The sequence below is a fragment of the Prenolepis imparis genome, unplaced genomic scaffold (assembly GCF_030444845.1).
Source record: "Prenolepis imparis isolate NDT839.2.m4 unplaced genomic scaffold, iyPreImpa1.0 SCAF_12, whole genome shotgun sequence".
Classification (NCBI taxonomy): Eukaryota; Metazoa; Arthropoda; class Insecta; order Hymenoptera; family Formicidae; genus Prenolepis; species Prenolepis imparis.
In genome coordinates, this window is record NW_028141170.1 from 1,316,357 (window position 1) to 1,343,771 (window position 27,415).

Consider the following 27,415-nt stretch of genomic DNA (forward strand, 5'->3'; position numbering starts at 1 on the left):
TCAAAAATGGCGCCAGTATTAAACATGGCCGAAAAATCTCTCTCTCTCTCTCTCTCTCTCTCTCTCTCTCTCTCTCTCTCTCTCTCATCTACATACAATCAGCTTCTTGTCATAAATATGTAAATAATAATTTTATGTTTATAAGAAAGTAAATTTGTATTTATATAATAATCATTATCACATTTTTAGTAATATTTACATGCATCTTTACGCTGAATTCTTTTCTTGCAGCCGTATATTAGAGTGTTCAAAAATCCTACTCGTGGAGTAGAATTGAATTGACCAATCAAGACACAATATTTGTTTAGTCCTGATAGGATTTTCGAACGCACCCTTGTCGAGGTTATTGATAAACCTTGTCATGAATTGTTATCAATCAGTATCTTATCAAATATATGCAAAATTCGGATAATTAGTATAATGGGAACAGCCGTGTGTCAACGTTCGTGAAATATGAGTTTAATATGCTAGAATTATGAGTATATTTGAGTGGACTCGAGGGGAGAAGCGAAAATGGCAAAGATACAGTGGTCCTTGGCGAAGGCGCCAAATGTTCTTAAGTAAATCAATAAATTTGCATATTAATTTTTTATTGAAAATCCTATATTTATATTTATTATTTATTAAATTTATCTTTTGTGCTTTTTCTATTTTTTTATCTAATTTATTTCATTCTTTTCATTTTCTATTCTTGTGTATTATATATATATAATTTTTTTAAAAATTGCATTAATTATTTCTAAATTTAGTTAATTTTTCGTATAATTTTATATGAACTTCTTTATAAATATGATCTGATTTAATTTTCATTTGTAGGATTAATTTGAAGCAGAAGTGGTGGCGATTACAAATTGTCTTTAAATCATTATTCTACAACGATTTCTTAAACTGGAGTTACGCTTGTGATATACTTATGGAACCTATGTTCTGGTTTGTTGAGAATTTCACTGCCTGTTTGGGTCCGGTAAGATTTTTATTAATATTTATTCTTTTATCTCATATATTATGGAATATCAATTTATACTATATTTAGAAATTATAACAATATATTTTTTGCAAGTAAAGTTTTTAATATATTGATATACAGAGAGAGTTTATTATATTATGTGAATAAATCACAGTATACATAATTTAATTTAATACAAATCTCATTATATCCACAATATATTTACTAAGCGTTGCAGCCCACAGGTATTTGTGGTAATGGTAAGCCTGCTAACCGCCAGTATCGTATATATTGCGTACTACTTGGGTTTACCCTGGTGGTGGGATCGGAGTCCTTCAGTGACAATAATTCTGCTATTGGTTGGAAACTGGCTACTGGTTAACGTCTGCTTCCATTATTATATGGGTGTAGCCGTACTGGCAGGTTATCCGCCACAGGGCGGCCTTATTCCGGAGGCTGTGAGTATCTGCAAAAAGTGTATCAAGCCAAAGCCACCCAGGACACACCACTGTTCCGTCTGTAACAAATGCATCCTCAAGATGGATCACCATTGTCGTATCCTTACATATTTCGATTATTTCTCATTAATTAATTAGTCTTAATAGATTAATTATTATCAATGAAAATTTCGCCTGGGCGTTTTGCAGTATCTTGTGTATCTAAATCTTCCTTAATCAGCATGTAGCATGGCTAAACAATTGCGTCGGCCACTATAATCACCGGCATTTCTTCCTGTACATGGTTTACACTGTGCTCGGGATTACGTTCATCATGATATTTGGGGTGCGACTCGCATACGAGGAATTCTTCCCTGAGCAGGAACCGGAATTGGACGGTCATCCAGTGCGTCTCAATAATTCGGAAATAATTCCTGTGGTACGTTAGATGATTAATGAAAATATGCTTTATCCAACTAATTTATAGTTTTTGAAAAATAAATGTTGCACTTAATTAATGCAGGCGGAATCGCTGGACCATTTAAGCGAGGAAGAACTAGCAGAAATAGCGAGACAAGCAGCAGAAACCCAAACCAAGGAATGGCAACGAAGACTAATAATTTTCACGGGTCTTATCTGCATCGCCACGTTTACAGCGTTGGGTGCCTTGGCCTGGTGGCACGCGGGCCTCATTACTCGAGGAGAAACGAGCATCGAAGCGCGTATCAACAGCACGGAAACGCAAAAGTATCGGGCCCAGGGCAAGTTCTATCAAAATCCCTACGATTTCGGGCCAAGGGAGAACTGGAGATTGTTCTTGGGAATAAAAAACAGGTTTTAAAATTTTACTAAAATAGGTTTTGAAGTGTTAGATGTTTGTGAGAGAATCTTTAATTAAAATACAATTAATTGATATTTAGAAAGCTGTATAAATTGTAAAATCAAGAAAGCTAATTAAATAAGCAATATATTTATAAAGTAATAATAATAATTACACAGAGTAAATTATAAAGTAATTTTATTTCTGTGTCATAACAGTGGGCATTCAATTTATTTATTCGATCTTCGTTTTTCGAAATACTTTGTATTATATTCTTTCAATTTTAAGATGATTATATAAAATGAAATTTAGCAGAAATTGGAAATTTATTTTGTTGCAAATTTTATTTAACATACAAGTATTTTTCATCAAATATATCGAATGTTATTTTCATATTATTATTTCCACTGTCAAATATGGTGAATATTATTCTTATAATCTTCTCATATTTTTCTCATATAATTGTTGCAGAAGCTGGTGGCATGTTCTATTCCCATCAATCCATGGTCCATATGGCGATGGGCTCACATGGCGAACCATTCATGATAGCAAGATCTCTTAATTTCTGAGATTCAAAAGATCAATGAAACTGATCAGTCCTGCATTTTACATATTTTCTTGTAACTTTTCTGTTCTTATATACGTTCCAATATTCTAGTCAGAATTGCAGACTGTTTAATTGCACTATCATAATTAATAGAAGTATAACATATAACATATATACAATTAGTCTTTTACCGTCGATAACATTCTTTTGACACATAATTGGATAAACAGCATAAGCAGCATGTCAACTTCTCTGAAATTTTAAAATTATTGTTACATATATGATGAATGAATATTTTATCATAAAATGACGAGAGAATGGAAAAAAATTGTAAATGTTATAAATTTCTTAGTACTTTATAGATTAATTTGACTAACTAGTCAATTTTGATTGATTAATTGTGAGATTTGATCAAGTACTATTTAATAAACAATGTTTTTTTTATACCTTTTGTATAAAAGTCTAATAGATCATTATTATTACGGCCAGACGATATTCTCAATCCAAGAAATGTAATGGGATACTCTGGTGTAAACACCCGGTGTGTTGACGATCGCGCAGCCTTGACCGAAACTGGTGATACCGATCACTTGGAAGACGCACAGATTCCCAGGATGGATAATTTGCAGAGGACCTCCGGAGTCGCCCTGGCAGGAATCGCTGGTCCAACCGCCATGAAGATCGCCGGCGCAGACCATACTCGGTGTGACACCATGCGGAATCTCTTTGGAACTGTTGTGCCGTATTGTGCACGCTAAATTGTCCACCAGATCCAGCTTAGCCTTCTGCAATCGATCGGTCTGATCTCCAGCTGAAAGCACGTCGTTGAACTTCACTAAACCGGTATTCCACATTCCTTATTAGAATTTTCAAAACGTAGGAATAAAGTTCCTGGCTTCTGCTAAATGTAAAAAGTTCATCTACAAATGTTCGAATTTCGTGAATAATTCTTTTTCTTTAAAAATTGTCTGATCCTGGAACTTTGTGTCATTCAAATCTTTACTAAATTACGTACCGAATTCGGTAACACCCCAGCCGCTGATCCAAGCACTTGGAGGTACGGTATCGTACTGTTGATAAAGACACGCAGGACGTATCAATGTACTAAACGTAACGGTATTCATGAGTTTTATTAGAGCTATGTCCGCATACATTGCGGGTAGTTTGTAATCCGGATGTCGTATCATGCGTTTGATAGCAATTGTGACACCGGGTTGTTGGTCTGTCAATCTGTGAAAGCCTATTCGCGCATCAGTCGGAGCGCCACTGCAAGAAGGCAAATCTTTAAGAATTAATTTCGTTGATTGTCCCATAAATAACTGCAAGATCATCCTCATGATTCTTAGCTCTTCAATCTAGGTAAAATAGATTTTTCTCATAGACTATTTTAATACTTAACTTTTAAAATGCCATAACTTCCTCTGAATCTAATATATTCTGAATTAATCTTGAGGGATGTTTTTGGACTTTATCTAATCCATTGTTACAGTTAATCATGGGATGGCTGATGGATAAAAAAAATTGAAACATTTCCGCCGAAATTCTTAAATAGTTTAAGAAGCGAAGGAAAAATAATAAAAATGTACTTTGGTCCGTAAGTGCAATGCGCAGCAGAAAGTACCCAAGTATGTGAGATCAGCGTCGCGCCGCACATCAGGGTGAACGTCTCGTCGGAGTTACGTCTACCCAAGGCGACCATGTGCGGGAACTCGCCAGTTTTCGCCTCGGTGCCATTGACGACCAAGCGATTCGCATCCCGGCAGACATTGTCCACCTGCATCACGTCAGACGATGTGCCGACCAGCAACATTATCTCAGTCGTGCCTACGAGTTCTCTCACATATTCGTCACATTCTGAAATTTTTATAAACATCAGAATTTTAAAATATTCCAGGTCATTCACTAGATTATATTTTATGTTATGATTTAAATATTTATATATTATTGTTGCATTCAAATTTTTGTGTAATCATATTTTACTTACTGAGCTCTGATTTTGTTTTCGTCGAGTCGAACCTGATAGGTACTATATCCGGCAATGATGGTGTGCCTGAGGATGGAGGTTCAACTTTAATAGGAGGTATTATAAAAGGATTATTAACTGGTGCTGGTGCATGAGATGATGACGGTGTATTAATTACTGGTGCAGATGGCAGTGGTCTATAAGGTGCTTGTTTAACTGGTTCCGGTGCATCAGAAGTTCCTGTATTAACTCTTGTATCGGTCCCAAAGTTCAAGAAGGGATTGATAGTAAAGATTGCAGTGCTGGACGAATTATTCTCTTGCAGAAATATATTTGGCTTTTCATTTTTGTTGCCATGTAACGACAGGAAGGGATTGTTGTCAACATTAGAAAGAATTATGGATTGCTGAAGAAAAGGATTGGTCGCAATGCCTTCGCTAAGTTGAATTTTGGTTAAATTTTTCTTCGTTGAAGGACCATGATTACCTAAAAAATTTGAAAATATGCAAATTGTATATGTGGATATTTTTATATATATACTATATATATATATATATATTATACACATATAGCTTTTTAATATATTTTGCTACATAAATTCTTTTTAAAATAGAAAAATTTTTTAAAAATACATAGATCGAATTTACAAATTTTAGAACAAATAAATACAGAGTACTATAAAATTTAAAAACGACATATATATCTAGCATTATCTTCAAAATTCATAATAATATTCACAATAACAAACAGTCATCATCACACATGTTCAAAATGCACAATAATAATCCATAATCCAGCTTTTAGTGATAATTATTAATAAAATTAATAATAATCCACCTGAATTTTTGCTGCTGATAGGCTGCCAGATGAAGGCTGCGATTAAGAAGATTACAACGAATATTCCGAAGCGAAGATCCATCACTGAAGAGAGACGCGCGAGGATATCGAATATTCAATGTCAAAACATTCGACGACGAAGATTATGCGGTGGAATCTGCACGCGGTTCCATCTCTCCCTCCTAATTTTACGGAGAACAGAGCGCGAAGAAGAGACGATAAAAGAAAGACGAAAAAAAGCAGGAAGAGTAGGAGAGGAGAATGCGTGAAAGATCAGGATAGGAAGGGATCCTAACAGTACTCGGTCGCGCGACTCTTCGTTTACAATTTACCAAAGACGTCAATGTTACAATTTTTATTTTTGACTTGGGAAATTCAGCTGAAAATGATAAGCAAGCAATGATTAATCCGCTGATAATTAGAGATCATAAGTTATCATAGTAACACAGTTTTGTATATCTGTTAAAATTGATAATTACGACTTTATATATTTTTAACATAATTGTAGTTTTATGTGACAAATATAAAATATAAATTAAACACGAAATATCGAATTTACAAAGATATTCTTTTAAAATCTTTGAGCAATAAAGTGAATACACACGCGATAATTTTACGCTCATTATACGTTAATGATACATTTAATGTATTTGATAAAAAGTAGAAAAAGTTAATTTAAGATATACATAAATGTATATACACATAAATTAAGAGATATACACTTATAATTATTTATATATTTGTTTTTTATTGATTAATATTTGATTATGAATTGCAATTCAATTTAATCAAATTTGCTTTTGAAAACGCAAATGATCTGTGTTTACTTTGTAATGTTCGTGAAACAAAAAAAAAAAGAAAAAGAAAGAAGGAAGGATATAGAGAATCGCTCAAGGATAAACATCAGACAGATGCTGTTCGTTTTAATCAGTATATGATCGGTCTATTGAGAATCTTCGGTTCTGACGCAACTGGTCAAAGCGGATAAACCAGTCAGTCTATCTCGCAAAAATTGACGAGATAAGGAGATACTGAACAACAGGAAAAAAAGACAAACTAATCCGGTATTACTCACAAAAATATGCAGAAATAACTTGTGAAGCAGAAAGTAAAAGTCGATATATATAAATAAAAGTATAAGTCAAACAAAATATAAATTTGAAATTGAGTAAAATATATATAAAAATAATTAAATTTTAATAATAATTAAAATATTGTATGATAAACAAAAAAATATTTTACTATGTAACATATTAAAATGTTTTATTATATTATTATAATATATTTACATATTTACATACGTTATTTTAGTTGACATTTGCGTGGTGTTGCAGAAATATTTTGGCTTGACGGATTCCTGTCTCATAAGCTCCATGTGTTGTCGAGTAGTAATCATCATGCGTGGCTTCGCCGGCAAACAGTATGACTGGTAAATTCTGTCACATTTGTAAAAGAAATTCTTTGATAAATTAATACTGTAGACTGTAGACAATAGATTTCGGTTTTTTAAATTTGACTGTGTTTTGTTTTAATTATATAGCAATAAAGTTTTTTAGAAAATCTATCTCGCATGAAACTTTGATATCTTGGAATGATGAAAGTATAGAATTTCAGATTTAATATTGAACAAGTTCTGCATTTTGGAGAGTGCATTGTCTTACCTTCTTCGTATCATTTTGCAACATTGTCATCCAGATCGGTTCGGCCAAGGTCTTAGGCGAAACATCGTCCTTTTCGCAACTCTTCGTGATATGACTATAGCCGCCCCTCACATACTCATTTCCGTACCATCTCGTTCTGACGCATTTCCTCACCGGCGGGATATCGCGACACCGCAAATAATGCATCAACAGGTCTATGCAATCCTGCGCGATCGTACATTCCAACAAATCCTCGACGATACGAGCTCCTCGTCCACTGACCCATGCCATGAGAGTGGCCGGATGAGTTGGCAGGACATCAAATCCCGTGATGTCTCTGGTCCATTCTGGCAAGGATCGCTGATCGTCTTTGTGCCAGAGTAATTGGAAACCTTTCACGTTAGTTGGCCACCAGGGTAAATCACCGAAATCCAAAAAGATTTTGTTAATTGTTTCAAAACCGAGATCCTCGATGGCGACGCTCAGACGATTCGGTAATGACGGCTGGAACATCTTGCAATAGTTTTCCTTCAAATAGCCAAGTGAACAGGTGACTATAACGGCGTCGGTGATAATCTGCGTCCCTTTGGAAGTCGTCACGGTGATCGGAGAATCCTGCCAACGAATAGTCTCTACGGGAGTGGCCAATCGCATCTTTTCCTCATTCAGATTCTTGACGAGAAGATTCGTTAATGAGCTGTAGCCGGACTTGAAGAGTAAATGTTCCGGTCCGCCAACATACTACATAGAAATAATACTTAGAGTGCTTATATATTATTAACTATTATTAGTACACATTGATTATAATTAAGTTTACTTTAAACTTTCCCCATAGATTCGCTGATAATTCGTCCAATGAATGGCAGCTGTTATCCACTAGGAGAAACCGTACGTTCCAATCGAATATCTCCTCCATCTTTTTCCGCTTCGAGGAATCGTTTATCTCGCGTAAATGTTCCTCGAATTTACATCTCATAATAGAACCGATGGTCTCGTGTTTCTTTAAAGGCCACCGAGATTCGCAGATATCATCAGAAACGGTTCGTAAAAGATCATCAATCTCGCGAACCAAATTGTCGCTCATTATCGTTCCGTCGTTGCGCAAGAAGATTCCTTCGCCATCTGTTCCTTGAATGTTCGATAATAAATTATTATCGAGACAATATTGCGCCAATTTGCTCTTGTCGCCATGTAAGTATTGCGCCCCGCAATCTATCCAATTGTTATTCCACGGAACAGAATGAATTCTTCCTCCAACTACATCTTGGGCTGTAAAATAATATGACAGGATAATTCAGGAAATTTTATTTTGTTTTAATTTTGATATCCATAATAATTTTTATCTCTCTCTCTCTCTAAACTCCTGTATATTTTTATTTATTTAATAATTATATGTCTCTAGAAGTAAATTAAATTATAAATATATTAAATTTTTAACATAAATGTGTACCTTCCAGGAGAAGATAATCCGTAAAGTCCGCATCCTCTAGAGTCTTTGCCGCTGCCAATCCTGCAATTCCTGCGCCTATTATCACAACTCTCGTTTTTTCTGTTCTTCTCGCGCCCACATCTATTTGCATCGTCTCGTTGAAGTTATCAACCAGTTGGTCTAAATTTTTGCGCGTTCTATATCATCCGAAGTAATTTGTCAAATCTCAAGTGAACCATCGTTTACTTTTTTTTTCTATGATTTTAATATTCTCTAAAGATTTAACATTCACATATATATTATATTCTACTATATATATATGATTAATATAAATACATTATCCATTTGAACATATCTTTGTACATACATAATAGTATGAAAACCTCGAGTAACAATTAAATAATAATAACCGCGGATAATAAATATAATTAAATATAATTATATTTATTAATAAAATTAATATAATTAAAAACGCGAATAAAATATATTCCTATACGATGATAGAATGTCATATATTTTTTACATTTTCTTAATTTCACAATTTACAATATTATAACTGTATACATAAAAACAATATTATAATTGTATACATAATATACAATTTATCTCCCTCTATATGCAATTATTTATACTTTATACATATAATTTTTGTATTAAAAGATTCGTCTATTGCGAATATATGATTAATTATATTATAGTTTTCCATAATCCATAAATTAGGAGAGTGTAGTAGTAGTGGAGTGCAATTAGAGATGCGAATTTAACAGCCTAAGAAAAAGCATGCAGTCAATATAAAAATAATTGCAAAATTATGTTTAGAAGATTTAAAATTAAATTAGAACAATTTCAAGATAACATTTGTTCCATTAATTTCAAAATAAAATATATGTAATTAAAACACTGACAAACAAGATGACATAATATATACAAAAGCATAAATCAGTAAACAATAATAACGAAAATAAAACTTTATTGGACAAACCAATTACTTTTTTGTTCAATCTTATCAAAATGGAAAAATTCAGTCAAATTAGTGAAGAAAAATGTTAGAAGAGCTTCAACAGGAGATAAGAGATGAAAAAAGAAATATATATATGTGCAATTATATAATAAACATAATATAATATACAATTAAGTAAAATCAAAATTGTCCTGTCAAATATCATGCCATATTTATTATTTGATATCAGGCAATTTCTACTTTAGTAATTAATATTATTTTACCTTTCAAAGTCAATTAATCGATCCGCTTCGCGGAAACCAGTTTCCACCGCACCATGCACAGTAGAATAATAATGATCGTGAGTAGCTTCTCCAGCGAAAAGAATTACCTAATATGATGATTAATTATTGTTTCGTCAATGTCAATAAAGTTTTTCTTATTGTTAGTTATATAAGATACAGAAATACATCATAGAATAAGCTAAGACTAAAAGAACTCTAGTGTTATGTTGATGAAGAAAAATAAAAAATTAACATAAGAAAATGAAGGAATTAGATCTCAAATATTAATAATTAAAAATGTTACATTTGTTTTTGTAAAATTACGTACAGGTTTATTTCCATCTATGATTGGCTCGGCCAAATCTCTCGGTCTTACGTCCATTTGTTCGGCAATCGTGCTCTGAAAGGTATATGAACCACGAAAATGTTCATCGGTATGCCATTTGGATCTAAAAATTGAAAAGATATAAATAATATGCATCGGAGTAATTTTTTTCTTCAAATTTTTTCATATAATTAGTTTTGAAAAATTAGTACCTTAATATTTTCGTTGGCTTTACAACATCATAATGTTTTCCGAGCGATCTTTTCAACAATAGATACAATCCATCGAACACGTCAACATCCGATAAGGTTTCCATGTATCTTGCATTTTTTCCAACGATCCAGGCGCATAAAAGATTCGGCTGATAAGCTACAGTGAAAAACGAAAACACGTCGCAAAGCCATTCCTTGCTCTATAACAAATATATTTGATAAGACTAATATATTATACTAGCAGTACTACTAGTAAAAGCAGTATACTAGTAAAAGGGAAAAAATATCGAAAGTTATTTTCATTGCTAAACTTACATACATTATTATATTTAAATATCTACTTACTTGACCATACATTTTCAGGAATTCCTTTTTGTCTTCCTCCGGCCAAATAATATCAAAGCTGGCGGTATCTTCTGACCACCATCTATGCGGAAATTCGAGGAAAATCTTATTTGCTGTTCCGAGATTTAATCCCTATGATGAAAAATGACATTAATTAATATCCATTATATGATATATTGTAATTTTATTTTATAATACTATATTTGTTAATGACATTTTTATTATACTTTTATCGCGCGTTGTTTTTTCTGTGGTAAGGGAGGCACAAACATCGTAGAATGTTTTTCCTTCAAAACACCTAGAGATCCAGTGAATATAACATGCGATGCGAAATACTCGCATCCGTCTCTGGTGGTCACCATAACATCCTCACCGGAACTATAGTTGATAGTTGTTACAACCTTTTCGAACTCTATCCTCTCCATCACTGGTAAACATTCTTCTCCGTTCGGAATCTTTTTCTGGGATAAAATAATTAATATGCTTAATGAAATAATTAATAGAAAATGTGTATCTCGATAAAGTATTATTTAAATATTAATTTCGTTCTCTCTTAACTATCATAAAATTTCAAGCTTCATTTACTTATTGTTTACAATACTCAATTTTTGATTTATTTTATTCTTAAATATTTTTTAAATATTTTATTTTCGACAAAATATATTTTTTTATTTCATTAAAACTTTATTTTTGTAAAAAATACGTTATTAAAAACTTTATTTTTATAAAAAATACGTTATTAAAAACTTTATTTTTATAACATATGATGTTCTTAGTATCAAGTTTTTAGTATCAATATTATCAAGTAATTTATTACCAATAACAAATCAAAGACCGTTTTATAACCACGCTCTTTCCAATTCAGCAAGGAATCACCTTCGCATTCCCAATATTCTGTCAAACGATTTGCAGAAACGTCGAACCAAGTATCGCTGCATTCTATAGAGTTTTCCATCTTTTCTATCCAAGATAAATATTCGGCAGCTCGAGCACGACTTGCAAAGGTCTTCTCGTCAAAAATCTTATAATATCTGTAACGAATAATAATAATTACATCAATATAATAATTCTAAATAATAATAAAATATATATAATCTTTTTTACATTTATTTATAATTTTTTATAATTTTAAATTTATATTTTGTCTCTGTACCTTTCCCCCTCCCCTTTCTTCCCAGTATCTTAGCTAACAAAAAATTATTCGAACAACGAAATTTATTGAAATATGAGCAAATTTTGTTAGACAAATGTATAAGAAATTTATTCGTGTTTTCTTTTTAGCGATTTAAATTATAGGCGGGTAGGCATTAAGCATGAATCATCATCTTGTGCTAACAATAGGTCTGTTCTTTTCAGCTGAACTGGCTGCACTAATTCAGAGTTTATCTCTTTCCTTCCAATGTAGAGTAAAAAAGATAAACTCTGAACTAGTATAGCCAGTTCAGCTGAAAAGAATAGACAAGATAAGTTGTGGTGGGGAGGCATTGACTATCATCAACATATGGCTATCGTTTGTCACGTGAAAACAACGTTATTTATTCCTTTAATTACGAGTGATTATATTTTTGAGTTTTAAATATTTTAATCATGCAAATATAATGCTTTTATGTGTTCTTTATAATTCATTGTAGAACAAATTATAATAAAAATAAAACAAAATCCTTTTAATTATTCATGACAAAGTCTTATTAGTGAAATATAATAAGACCTATACAAAATGTTTGCAAGAAGGTAAACAACAAATATATCTCTCGATATTTTAGTTCATTTATTTTTTATTACTTTTATATTTTAGTTTCCTTATTAACTCAAGAGAAAAGATTGTATTCCAATGAATTACATATTGTGAATTTTGGTCAATGAGGAACATATATTTTTAGAAAACTAGATCCAGAGCTGGAGAAGCTGAGAAACGAAGTACAGAGACCACCAAATTTAGATACAATTGTTTTGAACATCCAGAAAATATCATCACGTATTCACGCTGCATATTTATTCGAACATATTGGTAAAGCTATGCTGCAGAAACTATGTTTGCTGTTGAGTTCCACAGCAACAGGGAAAATCTATGATGGCTGGCAAGAGTTTGCAGCACACATGGGCTTGACGATGGAGCAGATACGTGTAAGATTATAAAAAATCTGACGATATAATAAGTATGTACAAATACAACACATATGCCAACTTGTGTGTGTGTGTATGTATATATACATATATACATATATACATACATACATACATACATACATACATACATATATATATATATATATATTATACTGTAATATAATTGTAATGTTATTTTATTATTTACAATTAGTGTATAGATTACGACTTCAAGGGTCTCCAGGATCCAACATATTACGTGCTTCTGACTTATGTGCAATCTCCGGAGGCAACAATGGACAAAATTTTTAGTGCTTTGCAAAAGATGCAACGGCTTGATATAATAAATCAAATTAAAGATTATGTATATGATCTAGTTGATGTATCACAATTTGCCATGAGTAAAGGTGAAGTAGACAATAGTGATAATTTTTTATTCTGACATTAAGAAATAAATTATAGTCAAATTTCAAGTAAAAAAATATATAATTATATATCATTATATTAATTATTTATTGTGTAATTTAGGATCTGAAATAATTCAACCTGGATATCTACCAAGAGCACCATTAGTTCTGAGTCCTATTTTAACTACAGAAACCGGAACGAAAGAAAATGAATTGAAATGCCCATCACAAGATATTCAGCAGAAGGTTGCTCCATTTGCGATTTATATTTCCGAAAATTTAGTAACAAAGCAAGCTTTTAAATTAAAATATTTTTCATGATTCCAATTTGATATATAATGCGATTATAATTTCTTATCATTTCAGGATATTAAACAGAAGTATGGGTGCATAGTTATGTTAACTTTTACGGACGACGGTTTATCAACCGCAGAATGTATTACAAAGATATTTAGATCCAAGCAACCTCGAATCGGTGTGCTTATATTGCAAGAACAAGAGAAAGGTGTCTACAGTCGAGCTGAAGAATTCGTAGACGATTGCTTTAAACAGGTAATTTAATTTTATTTCAATTAATTTAACATCTTATAAAACTAAAATTAAAAAAAAATTTTTTTTGAATTAAATTTATATAGTATTAATTATACTGATTAATAATATATCATAAATTTCTACTTTTAGGTCGATTATATTATACCAATATTAACAAGAGGATACATTGAAAGAATTAATAATCTTGGAAAAACATACGAAGAGATACATAATAATTTAGATGAAAAATATTTGAAATACATATATTCTTTGTTAAGATACGAATATTTGAAAAATCAATGCTGCAACAATCGCGTGAGGTGCGTATAAGTTTTTGAGATAATATGATAATATTATATAAGATGATAATATTTGATAATATGAAAGTAACAAACAAGTAGGAACAAACAAAAGCCTTTGTTAATTTTTTGCTTCTCTTATCAGATGTATCGTGCCTGATAAGGATGTTTATACCGTCGTCCGAGCAAATCTACATCCCACGTTGCAAGCATGGTTTCGCGAAAGTGATATCGAGGGTTTTGTGAACAATATTCTTTTCCATAAATTTTGATGTGAAAATCAACATACAAAAGTGCTTAAAACGTAATAAAAATTTTATAAGCGGCATTTAATGATTGATACTCTTGTAGGACATGTCATAATTTATTATAAAATATTTTTGTTAACAAAAAATAAAAGAATATTGTGTTTAAATGATTCTTAAATGATTCTTCTAATTCATACTGCAGTCGATTATTCAATTCTGATCAAAAATATAATATAATTAATACTTACTCTTTTATGAAATAATTCCCAAGAGATCCTGTTACTTCTTTGAGTTCTTCCTGCGCATTTTTTGACATGTTAAAGTAAATCATCAGAGCCTCGTTGCTTTCGTCTTTAGGTATCATTTCACCATTGCTGCTGACAAAATTATGTTTAGTGGGATCCAGCAGGATGGGAAGCGATCCCAACAAATTATGCTTGGAGGCAAGCTCGAATACTACATTTTTAGATTCACCATGAACCCATTGAGCTCCGAGGTCCACCACATTTTCACCTGGAAAAATTGAAGTACAAATTAAATTCGTAATTTTTATATTCAAATTTTCAAAGACACAACTAAAAAATGATTTCACTTAAAAAATAGAGTAATTATAAGACTATAATTGTTTTTTCTATAATTAAGAATTAATAAAAAAGAGATTATTTACCAAAATTTAGAGTATGCACTCTGCCACCAATTCTATTGTTAGCTTCCAATATTATAAAATTGTTCATTCCTTTCTGTAATAACTTGGAGGCAGCTGCGATGCCAGCTGCACCTGCTCCAACAATAATAGTCTTTGTCTTCTTTGACATTTTGCAGCTTCCTGAAAATCTTATTGCACAGAATAGTTGCTGCAACGACAAAGCTATGTAACTATATGTTGTCACATGAATGATTCTTGAATGAGCTTAAATAGCAAGCTGATAACACTAAATTGCAAAACTAATGGCTAAGAGAGATTGTTTTATCTTAAAATTAACAATATATATCAACACATTACAATCTTCTTAAATGGCTCCTATAGATTAAAATTTGTGAATAATCTCAAGCTTACTTTTTAAAGAAAATTAAACCATATGTATAAATAAAATCCGAATTTAGATTTTATATCATATATGTTCATTTCTTTTTTAATTCTGATAATTATTTCGAGTAATTTCATTATATTATTTGGTTGCACAAATTTAATCAATTGTATTTTAGCAAAAAGTATATTATTGTAATTTTTTATTCAACATTTTACGTTCAAACTTTAGGTTCTTTGCCGAGACTTCAAGGTACGATTTGCGAAATACACGATACTCTGAAAACGCACTTGCTAATGCTTTCGGTGAAGATAAACACCGACAGACACGTGTAGACGAAGCACAACAAAAAATAATAAATTATTTAAAAAAAAATTACTTATAAGAATAATTATTGCAAATTAACGACTTTTATCTTCACATATTATTGAAACTCATTATTCTACACGTGACTGAATTAAATTGCACATAAACATACCTATTGTTTTGGCTCGAAAATTTACTTGTCAAGTGCAGTAGCAATTAATTAACCAATCAAAACAGAAATAATTCTTCTGCTTTTGTCCCGATTGGTCAATCAAACGCTACTTTATTCCGAAGACTATTTTCGAACGCACTTGTCAAATGTATTCTTTTACCGGAATTTCCAGGTAAAAAACATGTAGTTGTGCTCGTAGATTAAAAAGAATGTGTCCTGCATTTTTATTAATAAAAAAAAAGGTATATATACCTTTTTTAAATAATTGCAACAAAATATATATTTATAATTTTATGTGTGTGTAAATACATTGTGTGTATATAATTGAAGTATATATTAATTTTTGTCACTTAATTATTTTTATCTAGCTATAACAATTACATATAACAGGGTGCGTTCGGGGAGCGCGCTTTTAGCGCTATTAAGATGCCTTTTCATGCTGACGCTCGACGCTCATTTTTAGCGTCAAAAGACGTCACGTGACCAAAATTGACGAATAGCTTACGGCGAGAGGGAGAGAGCGCGTGTCGATATGCGCGCGCGTTCGACTTTAACCTTCAAGTGGCGCTGCGTCACGTGGTCGCGCGGCGGTCGGAATTCGGCGGCGCGGAGTGGGGATGAGTGGTGGGGGGGTGCGCCGTGTGCCGCGCGCGCATCCCCCCACCACTCATCCCCACTCCGCGCCGCCGAATTCCGACCGCCGCGCGACCACGTGACGCAGCGCCACTTGAAGGTTAAAGTCGAACGCGCGCGCATATCGGTGGCTGATGTTCCATCTACGTATTTTATTATGTCTGTGGGCCGTGTTTTTATTCCTCCTTCCTACTGTTATGGCACGTGAATTTTTCAATCATTTCTATCATTTGAATCATTTGATTGATCCGAGCAAAAGAGATAAGGATTTCTCCATCCCGATATATCGATCAAATATTTGTAGCATCAGTTTAATTTAGCGTTAATTTAATTTAATCTCATTGTCAGTTGTATATCAAATGCGTTAGTTGCACTTTGTATATACCGGTGAGCGAAGTGAAGTTAACCAGTTACTGTTTGATTTAATTTTAATATAATATAACAAATTATAAACAAAATAAGAAATAAGGCTGAAAAATTTCATATTCAGACATAACCTGTCACCTGTCATCTCTCTCTCTCTCTCTCTCTTATTTTAATTATTTTTTTGTAACCATATTTATAACGTATTTTAAATTGACAAGTATCAATTATAAATTTAGTTTCTAAAAATATATTTTGTTAGAATTATACACAATTCAGATTTCTACCTCAAAAATGTCTAAAACTTCGTTCAAGTCTTTTAACACACGAATGCTGCTTCGCCGCAATAAGTAAACGTTCTTTCGATATCATTAAAAAAATATAAACGAATTACATAAGATTCTTATAATAAAATAAATATACTGTATAAAAATTTATGTTGAAGAAACAATTAAAATAATTGTATAGAATTCTATAGAAGAAAAAATATACTAAATAGAAATTTACATGTCATTTGTAATTTCTTTTGATTATGAACAATATATTTCTTATTTTATTACAGTTTATGTAATTTATACTAATGTTATCAGTATGAAATAAATTACATTTTTATATATATTATATATTTTTGTTATCCCAATTTTTACAAATATTATTTAAATACTCATTAATGTATCTATATTTAATAGCAAATTATTTACTGAATTTTATTCAAATTTTTTATAGATTGTCAAAGAAAGATTCAAAATCGAAGCCGTTTGGATTTTGCTGTTCTCTGGATTGCTTTGATCCTCTTTCAAGATATAATCAACAAAGACCACCTTATAAATCTTCATTAATGGCAATAACTTCTGTGCACGAGTGTCCAGTATCCAAGATGCAAGTAAAATTTTTAACATCCCGGTTTATCCGAGAAAAGAAGAGACTGAAGGCGTCGGAGGTGGGAGATCAGCAACGATCGAAGAACAGAAAATTGAATCACTCTCGCTTTGATAAAAAGGATCGTTCTATAAAATGGTATCTAGAGGATGAGATCGCGTTGGCGAAGGATGTGTTTTGGATGGAAAAGCAAAGAATTCACAATGAAGCACGCGATAAAGCGATGAGCATTGGGAAAAAGAAATGTGAGTATATCAATTTTTTTTCTATATCAGTTCTTTAAATAAAAATATTGCAAAATAATGTAAATAAGCAATTACATTCCTGTTTGCCATTGTAGAAGATAATAAAAATGCTATTTCTTTAAATCACATTTTATAAGAATGCGAAATGCTTGAGAATAAAGAAATTTACTTTAATAATGTTGATTATAATTTATGACTGAATACATGATCTGTGTATATATACATGATTATGGGTATATATACTATTAATAAATTGAATATTATTTAATTATTACAGTAAAAGACAAACAAACATCTTTGTCGAATCTGCATCCACGATGGTATCAAGATTTTTCCCTGGATCAAGTATGATGTAAAAATGAGTAATTGATTCTAAGTAGGAAAATACTTGTTTTTGAGAAAGATCTAATTTAATACTTGTATTTAATTGTGAATATAGTAAAAAATTATTATAAATAATGGACTCTAATTACATGAGATATTGTCTCAATATTCAAGAAATTTTTAATTAAAATTAAATTATGAAAGAGTCATATATATTTCGGAGGAAAGATTCACATAAAGTTATATAAAAATTTGTAGATGAGAAATTTAATGAATCTGGAAAATGTAATGCGTGCCGATTACGAAGAGACAAAAACAGATGGCACGCAAAGGATATTGATAGCTATCGGTGTTATTTCAACATTCTTCAAATTAAAGCCGAATATTATATCTGAATTGCATAAATCATGCAATTTGAATAGTGTCGATTTTTTGCGAGAAATTTATAAAATCTTGACAGGAAATGATTTCTACAGAGAGGAATATAGTATATATATTTTTCGTTCTCTATTTTTAATTATAGATAACTTAAAAACTCTTTACCAGAAGTGTTTATAGTAATTACAAAATTAATTGTAATTAAATGTAATTTGCAGAGAAATTTTATGACTGCAATGAGAGAATAATATTATCGGCCATTGCATTTTTAACACTGCCAGAAGCGTTAAAGGAATTGCATAAGAGATTGCCAGCAATGATTGTGCCAAAATTACCACCAAAACGTAAGTTCTTTAATTATCTCGATTAAACATCATTTAATTAACATAACGAAATAAATACAGTTATAATTTTTGTTTCACAGCAAAACGGCCAGTATGTCTGGCAAGGCGGAAAAGCAGCTGTCCTTATGAGGAAGAATTATTCAAGTGTTGCGATTGGGCCAGTTATCGAAATGCTTTGCAGAAATGGCAGAAGCGATACAAACTATTGCAAACAGTTCCGAAAATAACGTTACCATGTTTTAAACAATTCAAGTTTTTTACTAATGATGGACTACTGTCTGAAATTAGAAAGGGAGAGAAAGATCTTCAGAAGAGTTCCTCTACTAAGTTTGATGAAAAAAGTAAAAATATTTGAGTTATATACAAAATGATAGTCCTGAGTATGTATACTTGGCCTATCTTGACACAAAATATCATAAATAAGTATATTTATTGAAATATCGATTTATAAATAGGTATAAGGAACAATGATGAAGTAGCATATGAAGATTTCCTAAAAGAAGAAAATTTTAAAGCGAATAAATCATCAACTTCTAATATTTATCGGATGTCAGATGATGGTAAAAAATCTGATTCCGCAATCAGTAGATTTAGCACAAATCCAGGTATTGTGGAATATAAAATTTATGGTATAAATATTTGCAATCAATTTTATAATATTATTAATCTAAATTAGAGGCAGAAAATGTAATAAAAAAATTACATACATTTTTATATACATATTAAAATTATTATTACAAATATATTAAAAACTTTAATTTTCTTGACAAAAATTAAAATATTTTAGGTGTGCCAAAGCCACCAGCGAACCAAAAATCCTGGCTGGGTGAAAAGAAAGCTTATTACATGGTAGAGGGCGTGTCCTTGCAGGATGAGATACCAAGTTATGAAATCACTGATGTGGTTTATATAACACCTAGCAATAGCGACGAAAAATTCTTCGCAATGCTGAAACTTGATGACAGACCCAAAAAGACATTTCCCAGTGGCAGAGAAAATTTATCAAGAAATTGGCAGGACTGGTTACAAAATGCTGATGAGGATTTCAAGCAGCTGGAGGAAGAAGCTGATGAGTTGATGAAGAGTGCACAGGTCACCATGAAGTTGGCGTTTCCTGGACTCGTTTGTGACAAATGTTGTTCGTGTCGACAGACCCGAAAGACCGAGAAATTGCAACAAAGCAAGGCGTCACTCGACAATACAATGCAGAATAGCGAGTGAGTGAGATCCAATAACGTTATTTCATCTGATTTTTAAGAATAGCTCTATAAATTACAGTTGCTAATAGTTCTAACAATTACTTTTAAAATTTTTACATTGATATTATAAATTACATCTATGAAATTTGACAAATTTTCTACTAATTTCAACATCTATTTATGAAGATTTAAATTTAAAAATCTTTAATTCCTTAGTCTTTGATACAAATTTTAATATTCTTAAAATTCAAATACTTTCACTTTTTAATTTTATATAATCCTCATCCTTTTGGTATAAAATATAATATTCTAAGATTCAAAATTTGAAAGAAAAACTAAAACTTATAGTAAACTTAATAACGTTACGAACTAAAATACAATATTATTTGCAATAGGTATGTCGTAGAATCGATGTCAATGCATTCTCCAGAGTCGACAACAAGATCACCAATTAACTTAGTTGCTTCGCAAAACGAGATCAAGACAAATTTAATTATCAGTGACGTTACCAAAGAGAACAGTCAAATTCATTACAATATATCAGGTATTCAGAGGGAAAATATGCACATACCATCACGAATACCTGATCCTCCAATATCTCAGCTGATCAGGAATGTTCCACCTTGTTCGTGTGCTATTCAGCAAATGATCAATAAGAATGTAAGGCCTTCTCTAAGCGACGACGATATTCTTTGGACAAAGGATGAAGGATTGTGCATCGGAAACAAGTACAGGCCAGACGAAGCACGTACATATTTCTGCAAGACATATCCTGGTGATAGATCCTGCAGACGTAATCCTTTCATGAAAGAGATAAGAAGAATGGAGATGGACAAAAGAGAAAAAGAAAGAAGAGAAGAAGAAAAAGAAAAGGCAGAATTTATTGAAGTGGTTAAGAAAGAAATTCAAACTTCAACGAAAGAAATGATGGAGAAGAAGAAGGATAAATTTATTCCTAATCCTGATTATTCTGCTTATGATGATCCTTTGAACATATTACGCACTGCCCCATCAAAAATAGAAACAGATTATGAAAAAACTCTGAAATTGACTCCTCCAGCATTGCCAGCGATTTCTTCGTCATTAAAAATGCAGGAAAGACAAAAAGACATTTTTTCCTTACAAGAATCGAATAAAATTGAAAAGGATATTTTACATAAGAAAAATAATAAAGAAATTTCTAAAATTTCCTTAAAATCATCAAAGAAAATTAAAAGAAAAAGAGGCAAAGAGAAGAAAGAAGTAGAAGATATGAAAAAGAAAAAAAGAAAAGAATGGATACCTTCGAAAAATATAACAATTAATAAGAAAGGCATAAATTTGTCAATATACAAACCGAAAAAGAAACAACAAACGAAGTTATCATCATTTTACAGACCAGTTAAACGATCTAATAGAGTCGACAAACTACACAAATATGACTCTATAAAGAAAGACAAGAAGAGTGTGATGGATGAAGCTAAGCAGCTCGGCACTCGCAAGCGAGAAATGGCAAAGTCAAAAAATAATTTCAAATCTTTCACAGTCTTAGATAACATTCAACCGGCGATTCTCCCGGAAGAATTGTTGGCAACTCGACGTAATCCAGAAGAAATAATCGTCGATTCTTCTGTTGATGAAGAGGAGAGCCGTGCTATCAGTAAGGAAGCTTATGGTTGGGGAACGAAGTCGGAGCAGGAACTTCCAGCAAAAAAGACTCTGATCTATCTTTGTGAGCCGGATTATCCTTTGGAAACAGTAGCGGTTCGTCCTGGAGGACGACCGTGTCAGTGTAGGGAAATCAGGAGTAAGAAGAAGATCCTTATGTACAATGTGGCCGGTCCAGTGGAGAATGAAAAAGATAGAAAAATGAAAATGGAGGATAGAATTATCGATGATGTTTCTTATTTCACACCACCCGTCAGTCCCCGACGAAGTGATGAATACATCCCGGAATATGATCTTGTCGAATCACCGTACGATATGTGCATCAATCACATTACAGATGAAAGATTGAAACTAATAGAAAGATATTCTGGTCCTAAGAGTCTGCTAGAGAAGATACAGAAAAAGTCAAAATCATGCAGTTGTAGCAACGGTCTCAGGGAAGAGAAGCATCTTGTTGATGAAAAGAAAAACATTGCAGAAATTCGACGGAAGTTGATGGAGTCCAAATTGCCAGAAGAAAGATGGAAGATAGCATTAAAGGATGAAACATTGATGGATTACTTTACACAGCGCAAGAATAACGTTCCTTGCTGGACGTCTTGTAAAAAGTTTGCTCGAAGTCCCAGGTTAGCAAAAATACATAAATAAATAAAATTCCTAATTAACAACAATAATATTATTTGAACAATATTATTGTTATTAATTAAATATTAAGAATTTTTTTCTATTAATATGATAGAACATAATGTGTGATTGTTTCAGACCTCGCAGATTGAAGGTGGTGAAGCCTGTGTGCGAATGTAAATATGAAAGAAAGATCGTGGAACGAAATGAAGTAAAAATGTCAACACCGTTCCAAATACCAAAACCGAGCAAGGAAGACATTCCGCGAGCTGCTGCTCCGCATCGACATTGGTCGCCGATGAACGTTCCTCCGGGTCCATTGCCGAGGAAAGACACCGCATTGAAGGAAGAAATGAAGCGTAGAAAGAAGGTCAGGGATGAAGCGTTTAGGTTCATTTATGGGGAACAAGATAGTAATAGTGAACAAGATGCATCTTATTTAAATCCTAGTGACCAAGAAAGTAATAAGAAAAAATTAATGACATACTATGAGATAAAGGAAAGTGATATGGATGTGGAGAAGAAAACGTCCAAAAGAACAACAGGATTACAGTCGCCAAGCAAGAACACTAGCAAGATAGAACAGCACAAAGATGTATCCCATGACAAAATTGCTAGTGAAGTATTTGAAAAGAAAAAATATCTGAAAGAAGCTACTGATGAGATTGCGCAACAAAATGTGTCATATAAACAAATAATCGATAAAATAGATGAGAAGATTGATGATGAGATGCATCTGATAAATAATGATGACGATGAGAAACATACAGACAGGAAGCTTAATCTTATGGCAATAATAAAGGTATATCCATCAATCTCTCTCTTTCTCTTTTCTCTCTTAATTCAATAATTTCGAAATATATTCATATCTTCATTAATTAATCAATTCATGATTAAATATGATATCAAAATCAATTTATGTATGAAATTATATATCTCGAATTTACAATGTAATATATAGGCTGAATTGAAAAAAATGGCTGCGGAAGGGTATATATTCGCCAAGTTACCGAAATGTTACCTGATGCCGCAACTTCAAAACTGGATTATGTACAGGCAGAGTGTTACTTTTTCGGAAACCGATAAAGGTAATTTGTTTACAAAATGACATTTCTAAAACGCTTAAATTTCTTATTTTTTGTTTACCTTATTATTGGATTTTTATAATTTCCTAGAGAATTTGATGCAAGCTACCGTTTTCATCTGGCAATTACTGGAGACGATGAGTATGCCGAAGATTGAGCAACCATCATTGCCCATAAAGAAGCGTCAGCTGAAAAGATTGACCTATAATCAAGCCAAGGAGATAAAGCAAAAGGTTAACTGTCGATATCAACTATCAGTTTTAATATTTGCGAATTCAAGTGTAAAAAACATATATTTAACTTCTAATATTCTATTTTAAAAAATTTGTGACTATATTCTCTGATTTTTTCAATTTTTATTTTTAAATATATCAATTGCTAATATCAATTTTTAATTCTTTTAAATCTGAAGCTGCTCAATCTGCCAATTTGCAGCAAATATAATTGTTGATTTACGTTCTACAGATTCAAGAAGCAAGGGCGATTTTTCACAGTAAAGTGCGTAAAGCGCGTGTTTCTTACGCTCGTACCATGTGGGGTACCATGGAGTTTGAAAAATTTCCTTCTATTTCATTCAAAAGAACCTTCTTCACATATATGGCCAGCAAAGAAGCCGATGGACATGTTTATAAGCCATGGTTAACTTCCGAAGTTTGCAGTCCAGATTCTGAATTTAGTTGCTACTAGTAATTATTATTTAATAAATACAGATATCTATATCAAATCCATTAATAGTAATTAATCATTTTGAATATTTTAATATATATAATATATATATTTGTCGATATAAATTTCTCTTTTCAGAATTTGATAAATGCATGTATCATTAGATACTATTTTATAAACTCTAACACTTTATATTCTGGCCACATTTGTTGTCAGGTGTTCACAGCAATTTGTTCAATCAACGTGAACTTATTTGTGTGCCTTTTGTTTTTTTTTTTACATCATAATTTAATCAATGTTATTTCATAATATAGATGAGATAAATATAGCAAGTCAAATATTTTCTTTAAAATAAGAAATATATACTTATAGAATAATGAAATTGTAAATGATTAGAAAGTATCAAATGAAAAATAAGTATTATATATAGATTTACAAAAATTTCAGAAGTTTTAAAACTTTAAAAGAAATTGATTTTCATAAATATATATATTCACTAAAAAATAACTTTATGATATAAAATATAGATGCGTGTAAGTGATTAGTAATAAACATTAGAAATTTATTGCTTATACGGCTTATAAAGCGAACATAGGATTATTATAATTAAGAATGTATAGGCGTCGAGGATTCGATATTTCCCGCGTATATTTTTCTGATCAGCTGTTTTTCATCAGGTTATTTTCATCTATCTTGGTTGGCAACACTGAAACGGAAGTTTCACACTCGTAGAATGCGGGATCTCTAATAACAATTTGGAGTTTGCCTTGTTACTTCTGTGCACTTAATTATAACATAAAAAGAAAAAGAAACTTCATCGGAGTAAAGTTAAACGAAACAAGATGTTTAAAATATTTCCTGATTGAAATAAAGGAATTTTTTTAAATTATAGAAATTAACAACTTCACACAGCAAAATGTCCACTGGTATGTCAACATTTTTATATAAAACAATTTGTTACTTTGTAAAATTAACTTTTGATTATATTTATTTATTTATTTAAATTTTCAGAAATTGAGACGAGCTTGCTAGTGATCATATTAGATGTCAATCCTGTACAGCGAATAGTGAAACAAGAGACAAAGATACTGTCACAATGTTTGGAGTCTACGATAGTCTTTGCCAATTCTCATTTCATGCAGTCGTCTAATAATGAACTGGCTATCATGGCATGCCATGGTCACGGTGCCAAATTTCTCTACCCATGTGAGAACATGGCAGAAATAAGACAGATAGACGGCCAGTATGAGAAGTTTACTATGGTGGAGCGTACAGTAAAACAGCAATTACAGCAAATCATCAATGAAATCTCCATGGATGCTTTATTAAACACAGAGAGTCTCATCTCTGGTGCCCTTAGTATGGCATTATGTTACATTGCTCGATTAGAACGAGAAAAGGTCGCCAGCCAGAAACTATATCCCAGAATGTTGGTGATCACTGGCAGCAACGATTCAGCCACGCAATACATGAATTACATGAACATATTTTTCACAGCACAGAGAATGGTATTTGTCCCCTATTAGATTTTTATTATATATATATATATATTTATTATATGTATATATTATATATATTATATGATATAATATATTTATTATATATATTGTATGATTATATATTATATATATATTATATATATATTATATGATTTATAATTATTATTATGATTTATAACGAGAGATGTGGATGGTTTCAGAATGTTATTCTGGATGTGTGCAGCCTGGATCAAGAATTGACACTTTTGGAACAGGGCTGTGAAATTACCGGTGGCAATTATCTGCAGGTACCTCATCTTGCTGGATTGCTGCAATATTTATTGGTAAATTATTGACGTTTAGTTCTGTATTATCATCTTATTATTCAATGAACGTGTATGCATTACATTTGGTTGTGTTTCTTTTGATTTAGTGGGTTTTCCTGCCAGATCCAAGTGTTAGATCAAAATTAGTTCTGCCGCCACCAGTGAAAGTAAACTATAGAGCTGCGTGCTTTTGTCATCAGGATCTTATTGATATAGGATATATTTGTTCTGTATGTTTGTCAAGTGAGTATTACCATAAAATTATATCAAATAACCTTAAATATTTTAATCAATGTAAAATAATTGAATTTAAACAATATTGATGTTGAAAACAATGTTCAATTTATTTGTATTAAGGTAATGTTAATTGAATTATTTTGTTTACAGTTTTCTGCAAATATAGTCCAATATGTACAACTTGTCAGTAAGTAATATTATACTGAACATATTATATATGCTTACAAAATGAACATTATTTATGATATATACTATACATAATACACCGATCCGCACTGTATATTAAACAATTTTAGTCATGCTTATATGTAAATAATTTGTATTTACGTAATTGTATAATTATAATCTTTCTTTTTTAAAGCACGGTATTCAAGATGCCAGGACCTATGCCAGTGAAAAAAAAAAAGAAGAAGGCTATAGATATTGTTCATTAATGTTACATATAATGTATAATGATTCTCCACGCAATGTAAAAAAATAATGTCATAATATAAAAAAAAAGGTAAAAGATATATATAACATTATTCATAAATCATAAATCATTATAACTTATAAATCATAATGATCAATGACTATGAGCGTAAAGAAGATTCATTAAAAAGAGCTTGGTACGTAACATGATTTATAAATCATAATAATTAATAATTATGAAAAAAGAAAATTCTTTACATGATTAAAATGAATAATCATAGAAATTAATCGCTGACGAATCTACAAAGTCAAATTTATATTGATTGGCGTAATATTTTGTTGTCTGTTCATCTAATTTGTATATTTTATGTCCATTGTTATGTGGTTCGATTGAGTGTAGGTGGATGCTGTTGCGGTATGTAACCAATGCGTTCCTGGATTTCGCTCTGAGGAACCTTGCCTCCCCATGTGGGAGGATTCATAGAAGATGATGATTTTTTCTCGGGGTCCTTTTTGGCTTCGTGTGCTTTCCTTATCTCCTCATATTCCTGCAGATCGTCCAGACGCATCTCTATACGTGTCGGACTTCGTCGTATCATTATTCTGGAATAAAAAATCGTATGTAAGAATATATATAATATATATAATTATATATTTAATTATTTTTTTATATTATATATATTTTTTATAATATTTATATTACAAAAAATATATTATTTTTTAATATTATTATAAAATATATGAATATAATTAT

General features: G+C 31.4%; 6 protein-coding genes across 23 annotated transcripts; 4 read left to right on the forward strand and 2 right to left on the reverse strand.

The window, feature by feature from the left end:
• The first annotated feature begins 329 nt into the window (after positions 1-329).
• Positions 330-2,807, forward strand: LOC145944090 (palmitoyltransferase ZDHHC16A). Of its 2 annotated transcripts, XM_083052128.1 has the most exons (6): positions 330-560; positions 817-964; positions 1,192-1,501; positions 1,632-1,822; positions 1,907-2,217; positions 2,675-2,807. In XM_083052128.1, exons 1-6 carry the CDS (start codon positions 514-516, stop codon positions 2,763-2,765), a joined length of 1,098 nt encoding a protein of 365 aa, XP_082908254.1. In that variant the 5' UTR covers positions 330-513; the 3' UTR covers positions 2,766-2,807. The 2 variants fall into 2 exon arrangements, with proteins under 2 accessions (XP_082908254.1, XP_082908256.1); XM_083052130.1 differs by lacking the exon at positions 330-560 and having other exon boundaries at positions 829-964; positions 1,185-1,501.
• Positions 2,529-5,691, reverse strand: LOC145944088 (serine protease snk). 2 transcript variants are annotated; one of them, XM_083052125.1, is made up of 6 exons: positions 5,551-5,691; positions 4,735-4,800; positions 4,337-4,604; positions 3,766-4,016; positions 3,198-3,561; positions 2,529-3,002 (listed from the first exon to the last, which is right to left on the reverse strand). In XM_083052125.1, the coding sequence occupies exons 1-5, from the start codon at positions 5,630-5,632 to the stop codon at positions 3,230-3,232; spliced, it is 999 nt and encodes a 332-aa protein (XP_082908251.1). In that variant the 5' UTR covers positions 5,633-5,691; the 3' UTR covers positions 2,529-3,002; positions 3,198-3,229. The 2 variants fall into 2 exon arrangements, with proteins under 2 accessions (XP_082908251.1, XP_082908250.1); XM_083052124.1 differs by having other exon boundaries at positions 4,735-5,199; positions 5,551-5,689.
• LOC145944086 (uncharacterized) lies at positions 5,598-23,716 on the reverse strand. 9 transcript variants are annotated; one of them, XM_083052115.1, is made up of 14 exons: positions 15,374-15,799; positions 14,984-15,170; positions 14,565-14,829; positions 11,543-11,756; positions 10,953-11,186; positions 10,726-10,857; positions 10,381-10,580; positions 10,172-10,292; positions 9,844-9,950; positions 8,641-8,816; positions 8,008-8,459; positions 7,212-7,931; positions 6,852-6,986; positions 5,598-5,732 (listed from the first exon to the last, which is right to left on the reverse strand). In XM_083052115.1, exons 2-13 carry the CDS (start codon positions 15,129-15,131, stop codon positions 6,858-6,860), a joined length of 2,898 nt encoding a protein of 965 aa, XP_082908241.1. In that variant the 5' UTR covers positions 15,132-15,170; positions 15,374-15,799; the 3' UTR covers positions 5,598-5,732; positions 6,852-6,857. The 9 variants fall into 9 exon arrangements, with proteins under 9 accessions (XP_082908241.1, XP_082908249.1, XP_082908248.1 ...); XM_083052123.1 differs by lacking the exons at positions 5,598-5,732; positions 15,374-15,799 and adding exons at positions 5,790-5,929; positions 23,605-23,716 and having other exon boundaries at positions 14,984-15,142; XM_083052122.1 differs by lacking the exons at positions 5,598-5,732; positions 15,374-15,799 and adding exons at positions 5,790-5,929; positions 23,605-23,706 and having other exon boundaries at positions 14,984-15,150.
• On the forward strand, positions 12,099-14,445 carry LOC145944092 (uncharacterized). The gene is made up of 8 exons (XM_083052131.1): positions 12,099-12,278; positions 12,357-12,456; positions 12,606-12,849; positions 13,046-13,238; positions 13,360-13,484; positions 13,605-13,790; positions 13,920-14,089; positions 14,214-14,445. Exons 2-8 carry the CDS (start codon positions 12,443-12,445, stop codon positions 14,338-14,340), a joined length of 1,059 nt encoding a protein of 352 aa, XP_082908257.1. The 5' UTR covers positions 12,099-12,278; positions 12,357-12,442; the 3' UTR covers positions 14,341-14,445.
• On the forward strand, positions 16,541-25,026 carry LOC145944085 (uncharacterized). Of its 8 annotated transcripts, none has more exons than XM_083052109.1 (14): positions 16,541-16,655; positions 17,545-17,942; positions 18,220-18,287; positions 18,525-18,753; positions 18,863-18,988; positions 19,069-19,329; positions 19,444-19,593; positions 19,776-20,205; positions 20,583-22,460; positions 22,597-23,260; positions 23,420-23,546; positions 23,634-23,776; positions 24,009-24,229; positions 24,873-24,990. In XM_083052109.1, the coding sequence occupies exons 2-14, from the start codon at positions 17,657-17,659 to the stop codon at positions 24,955-24,957; spliced, it is 4,668 nt and encodes a 1,555-aa protein (XP_082908235.1). In that variant the 5' UTR covers positions 16,541-16,655; positions 17,545-17,656; the 3' UTR covers positions 24,958-24,990. The 8 variants fall into 8 exon arrangements, with proteins under 8 accessions (XP_082908235.1, XP_082908232.1, XP_082908233.1 ...); XM_083052106.1 differs by having other exon boundaries at positions 16,561-17,168; XM_083052107.1 differs by having other exon boundaries at positions 16,562-17,168; positions 24,887-25,026.
• On the forward strand, positions 24,997-26,731 carry Tfb4 (transcription factor B4). The gene is made up of 6 exons (XM_083052132.1): positions 24,997-25,135; positions 25,221-25,717; positions 25,909-26,031; positions 26,121-26,256; positions 26,401-26,437; positions 26,612-26,731. The coding sequence occupies exons 1-6, from the start codon at positions 25,126-25,128 to the stop codon at positions 26,682-26,684; spliced, it is 876 nt and encodes a 291-aa protein (XP_082908258.1). The 5' UTR covers positions 24,997-25,125; the 3' UTR covers positions 26,685-26,731.
• Positions 26,732-27,415: the final 684 nt, after the last annotated feature.

Excerpts from the sequence above, each read along its gene's own strand:
- LOC145944090 (XM_083052128.1), top strand. The coding sequence starts at position 514 with ATGGCAAAGATACAGTGGTCCTTGGCGAAGGCGCCAAATGTTCTTAA. Across the intron at positions 561-816 it reads AAGGCGCCAAATGTTCTTAA|GATTAATTTGAAGCAGAAGT; the intron begins GTAAATCAATAA and ends TTTCATTTGTAG. Across the intron at positions 1,502-1,631 it reads CAAGATGGATCACCATTGTC|CATGGCTAAACAATTGCGTC; the intron begins GTATCCTTACAT and ends ATCAGCATGTAG.
- LOC145944088 (XM_083052124.1), bottom strand. The coding sequence starts at position 5,632 with ATGGATCTTCGCTTCGGAATATTCGTTGTAATCTTCTTAATCGCAGCC. Across the intron at positions 5,200-5,550 it reads TATCAGCAGCAAAAATTCAG|GTAATCATGGTCCTTCAACG; the intron begins GTGGATTATTAT and ends CAAATTTTTTAG. Across the intron at positions 4,605-4,734 it reads GAAAACAAAATCAGAGCTCA|AATGTGACGAATATGTGAGA; the intron begins GTAAGTAAAATA and ends TAAAAATTTCAG.
- LOC145944092 (XM_083052131.1), top strand. Across the intron at positions 12,850-13,045 it reads TGACGATGGAGCAGATACGT|TGTATAGATTACGACTTCAA; the intron begins GTAAGATTATAA and ends ATTTACAATTAG. Across the intron at positions 14,090-14,213 it reads TGCTGCAACAATCGCGTGAG|ATGTATCGTGCCTGATAAGG; the intron begins GTGCGTATAAGT and ends TTCTCTTATCAG.
- LOC145944086 (XM_083052115.1), bottom strand. The coding sequence starts at position 15,131 with ATGTCAAAGAAGACAAAGACTATTATTGTTGGAGCAGGTGCAGCTGGC. Across the intron at positions 11,187-11,542 it reads CGGTCTTTGATTTGTTATTG|AAAAAGATTCCGAACGGAGA; the intron begins GTAATAAATTAC and ends ATTTTATCCCAG. Across the intron at positions 10,581-10,725 it reads TCCTGAAAATGTATGGTCAA|AGCAAGGAATGGCTTTGCGA; the intron begins GTAAGTAGATAT and ends TATTTGTTATAG.
- LOC145944085 (XM_083052106.1), top strand. The coding sequence starts at position 17,113 with ATGTCTAAAACTTCGTTCAAGTCTTTTAACACACGAATGCTGCTTCGC. Across the intron at positions 18,989-19,068 it reads GCCAAAATTACCACCAAAAC|CAAAACGGCCAGTATGTCTG; the intron begins GTAAGTTCTTTA and ends TTTGTTTCACAG. Across the intron at positions 19,594-19,775 it reads TAGATTTAGCACAAATCCAG|GTGTGCCAAAGCCACCAGCG; the intron begins GTATTGTGGAAT and ends AAAATATTTTAG.
- Tfb4 (XM_083052132.1), top strand. Across the intron at positions 26,032-26,120 it reads GATTGCTGCAATATTTATTG|TGGGTTTTCCTGCCAGATCC; the intron begins GTAAATTATTGA and ends CTTTTGATTTAG. Across the intron at positions 26,257-26,400 it reads TTGTTCTGTATGTTTGTCAA|TTTTCTGCAAATATAGTCCA; the intron begins GTGAGTATTACC and ends TTTTGTTTACAG.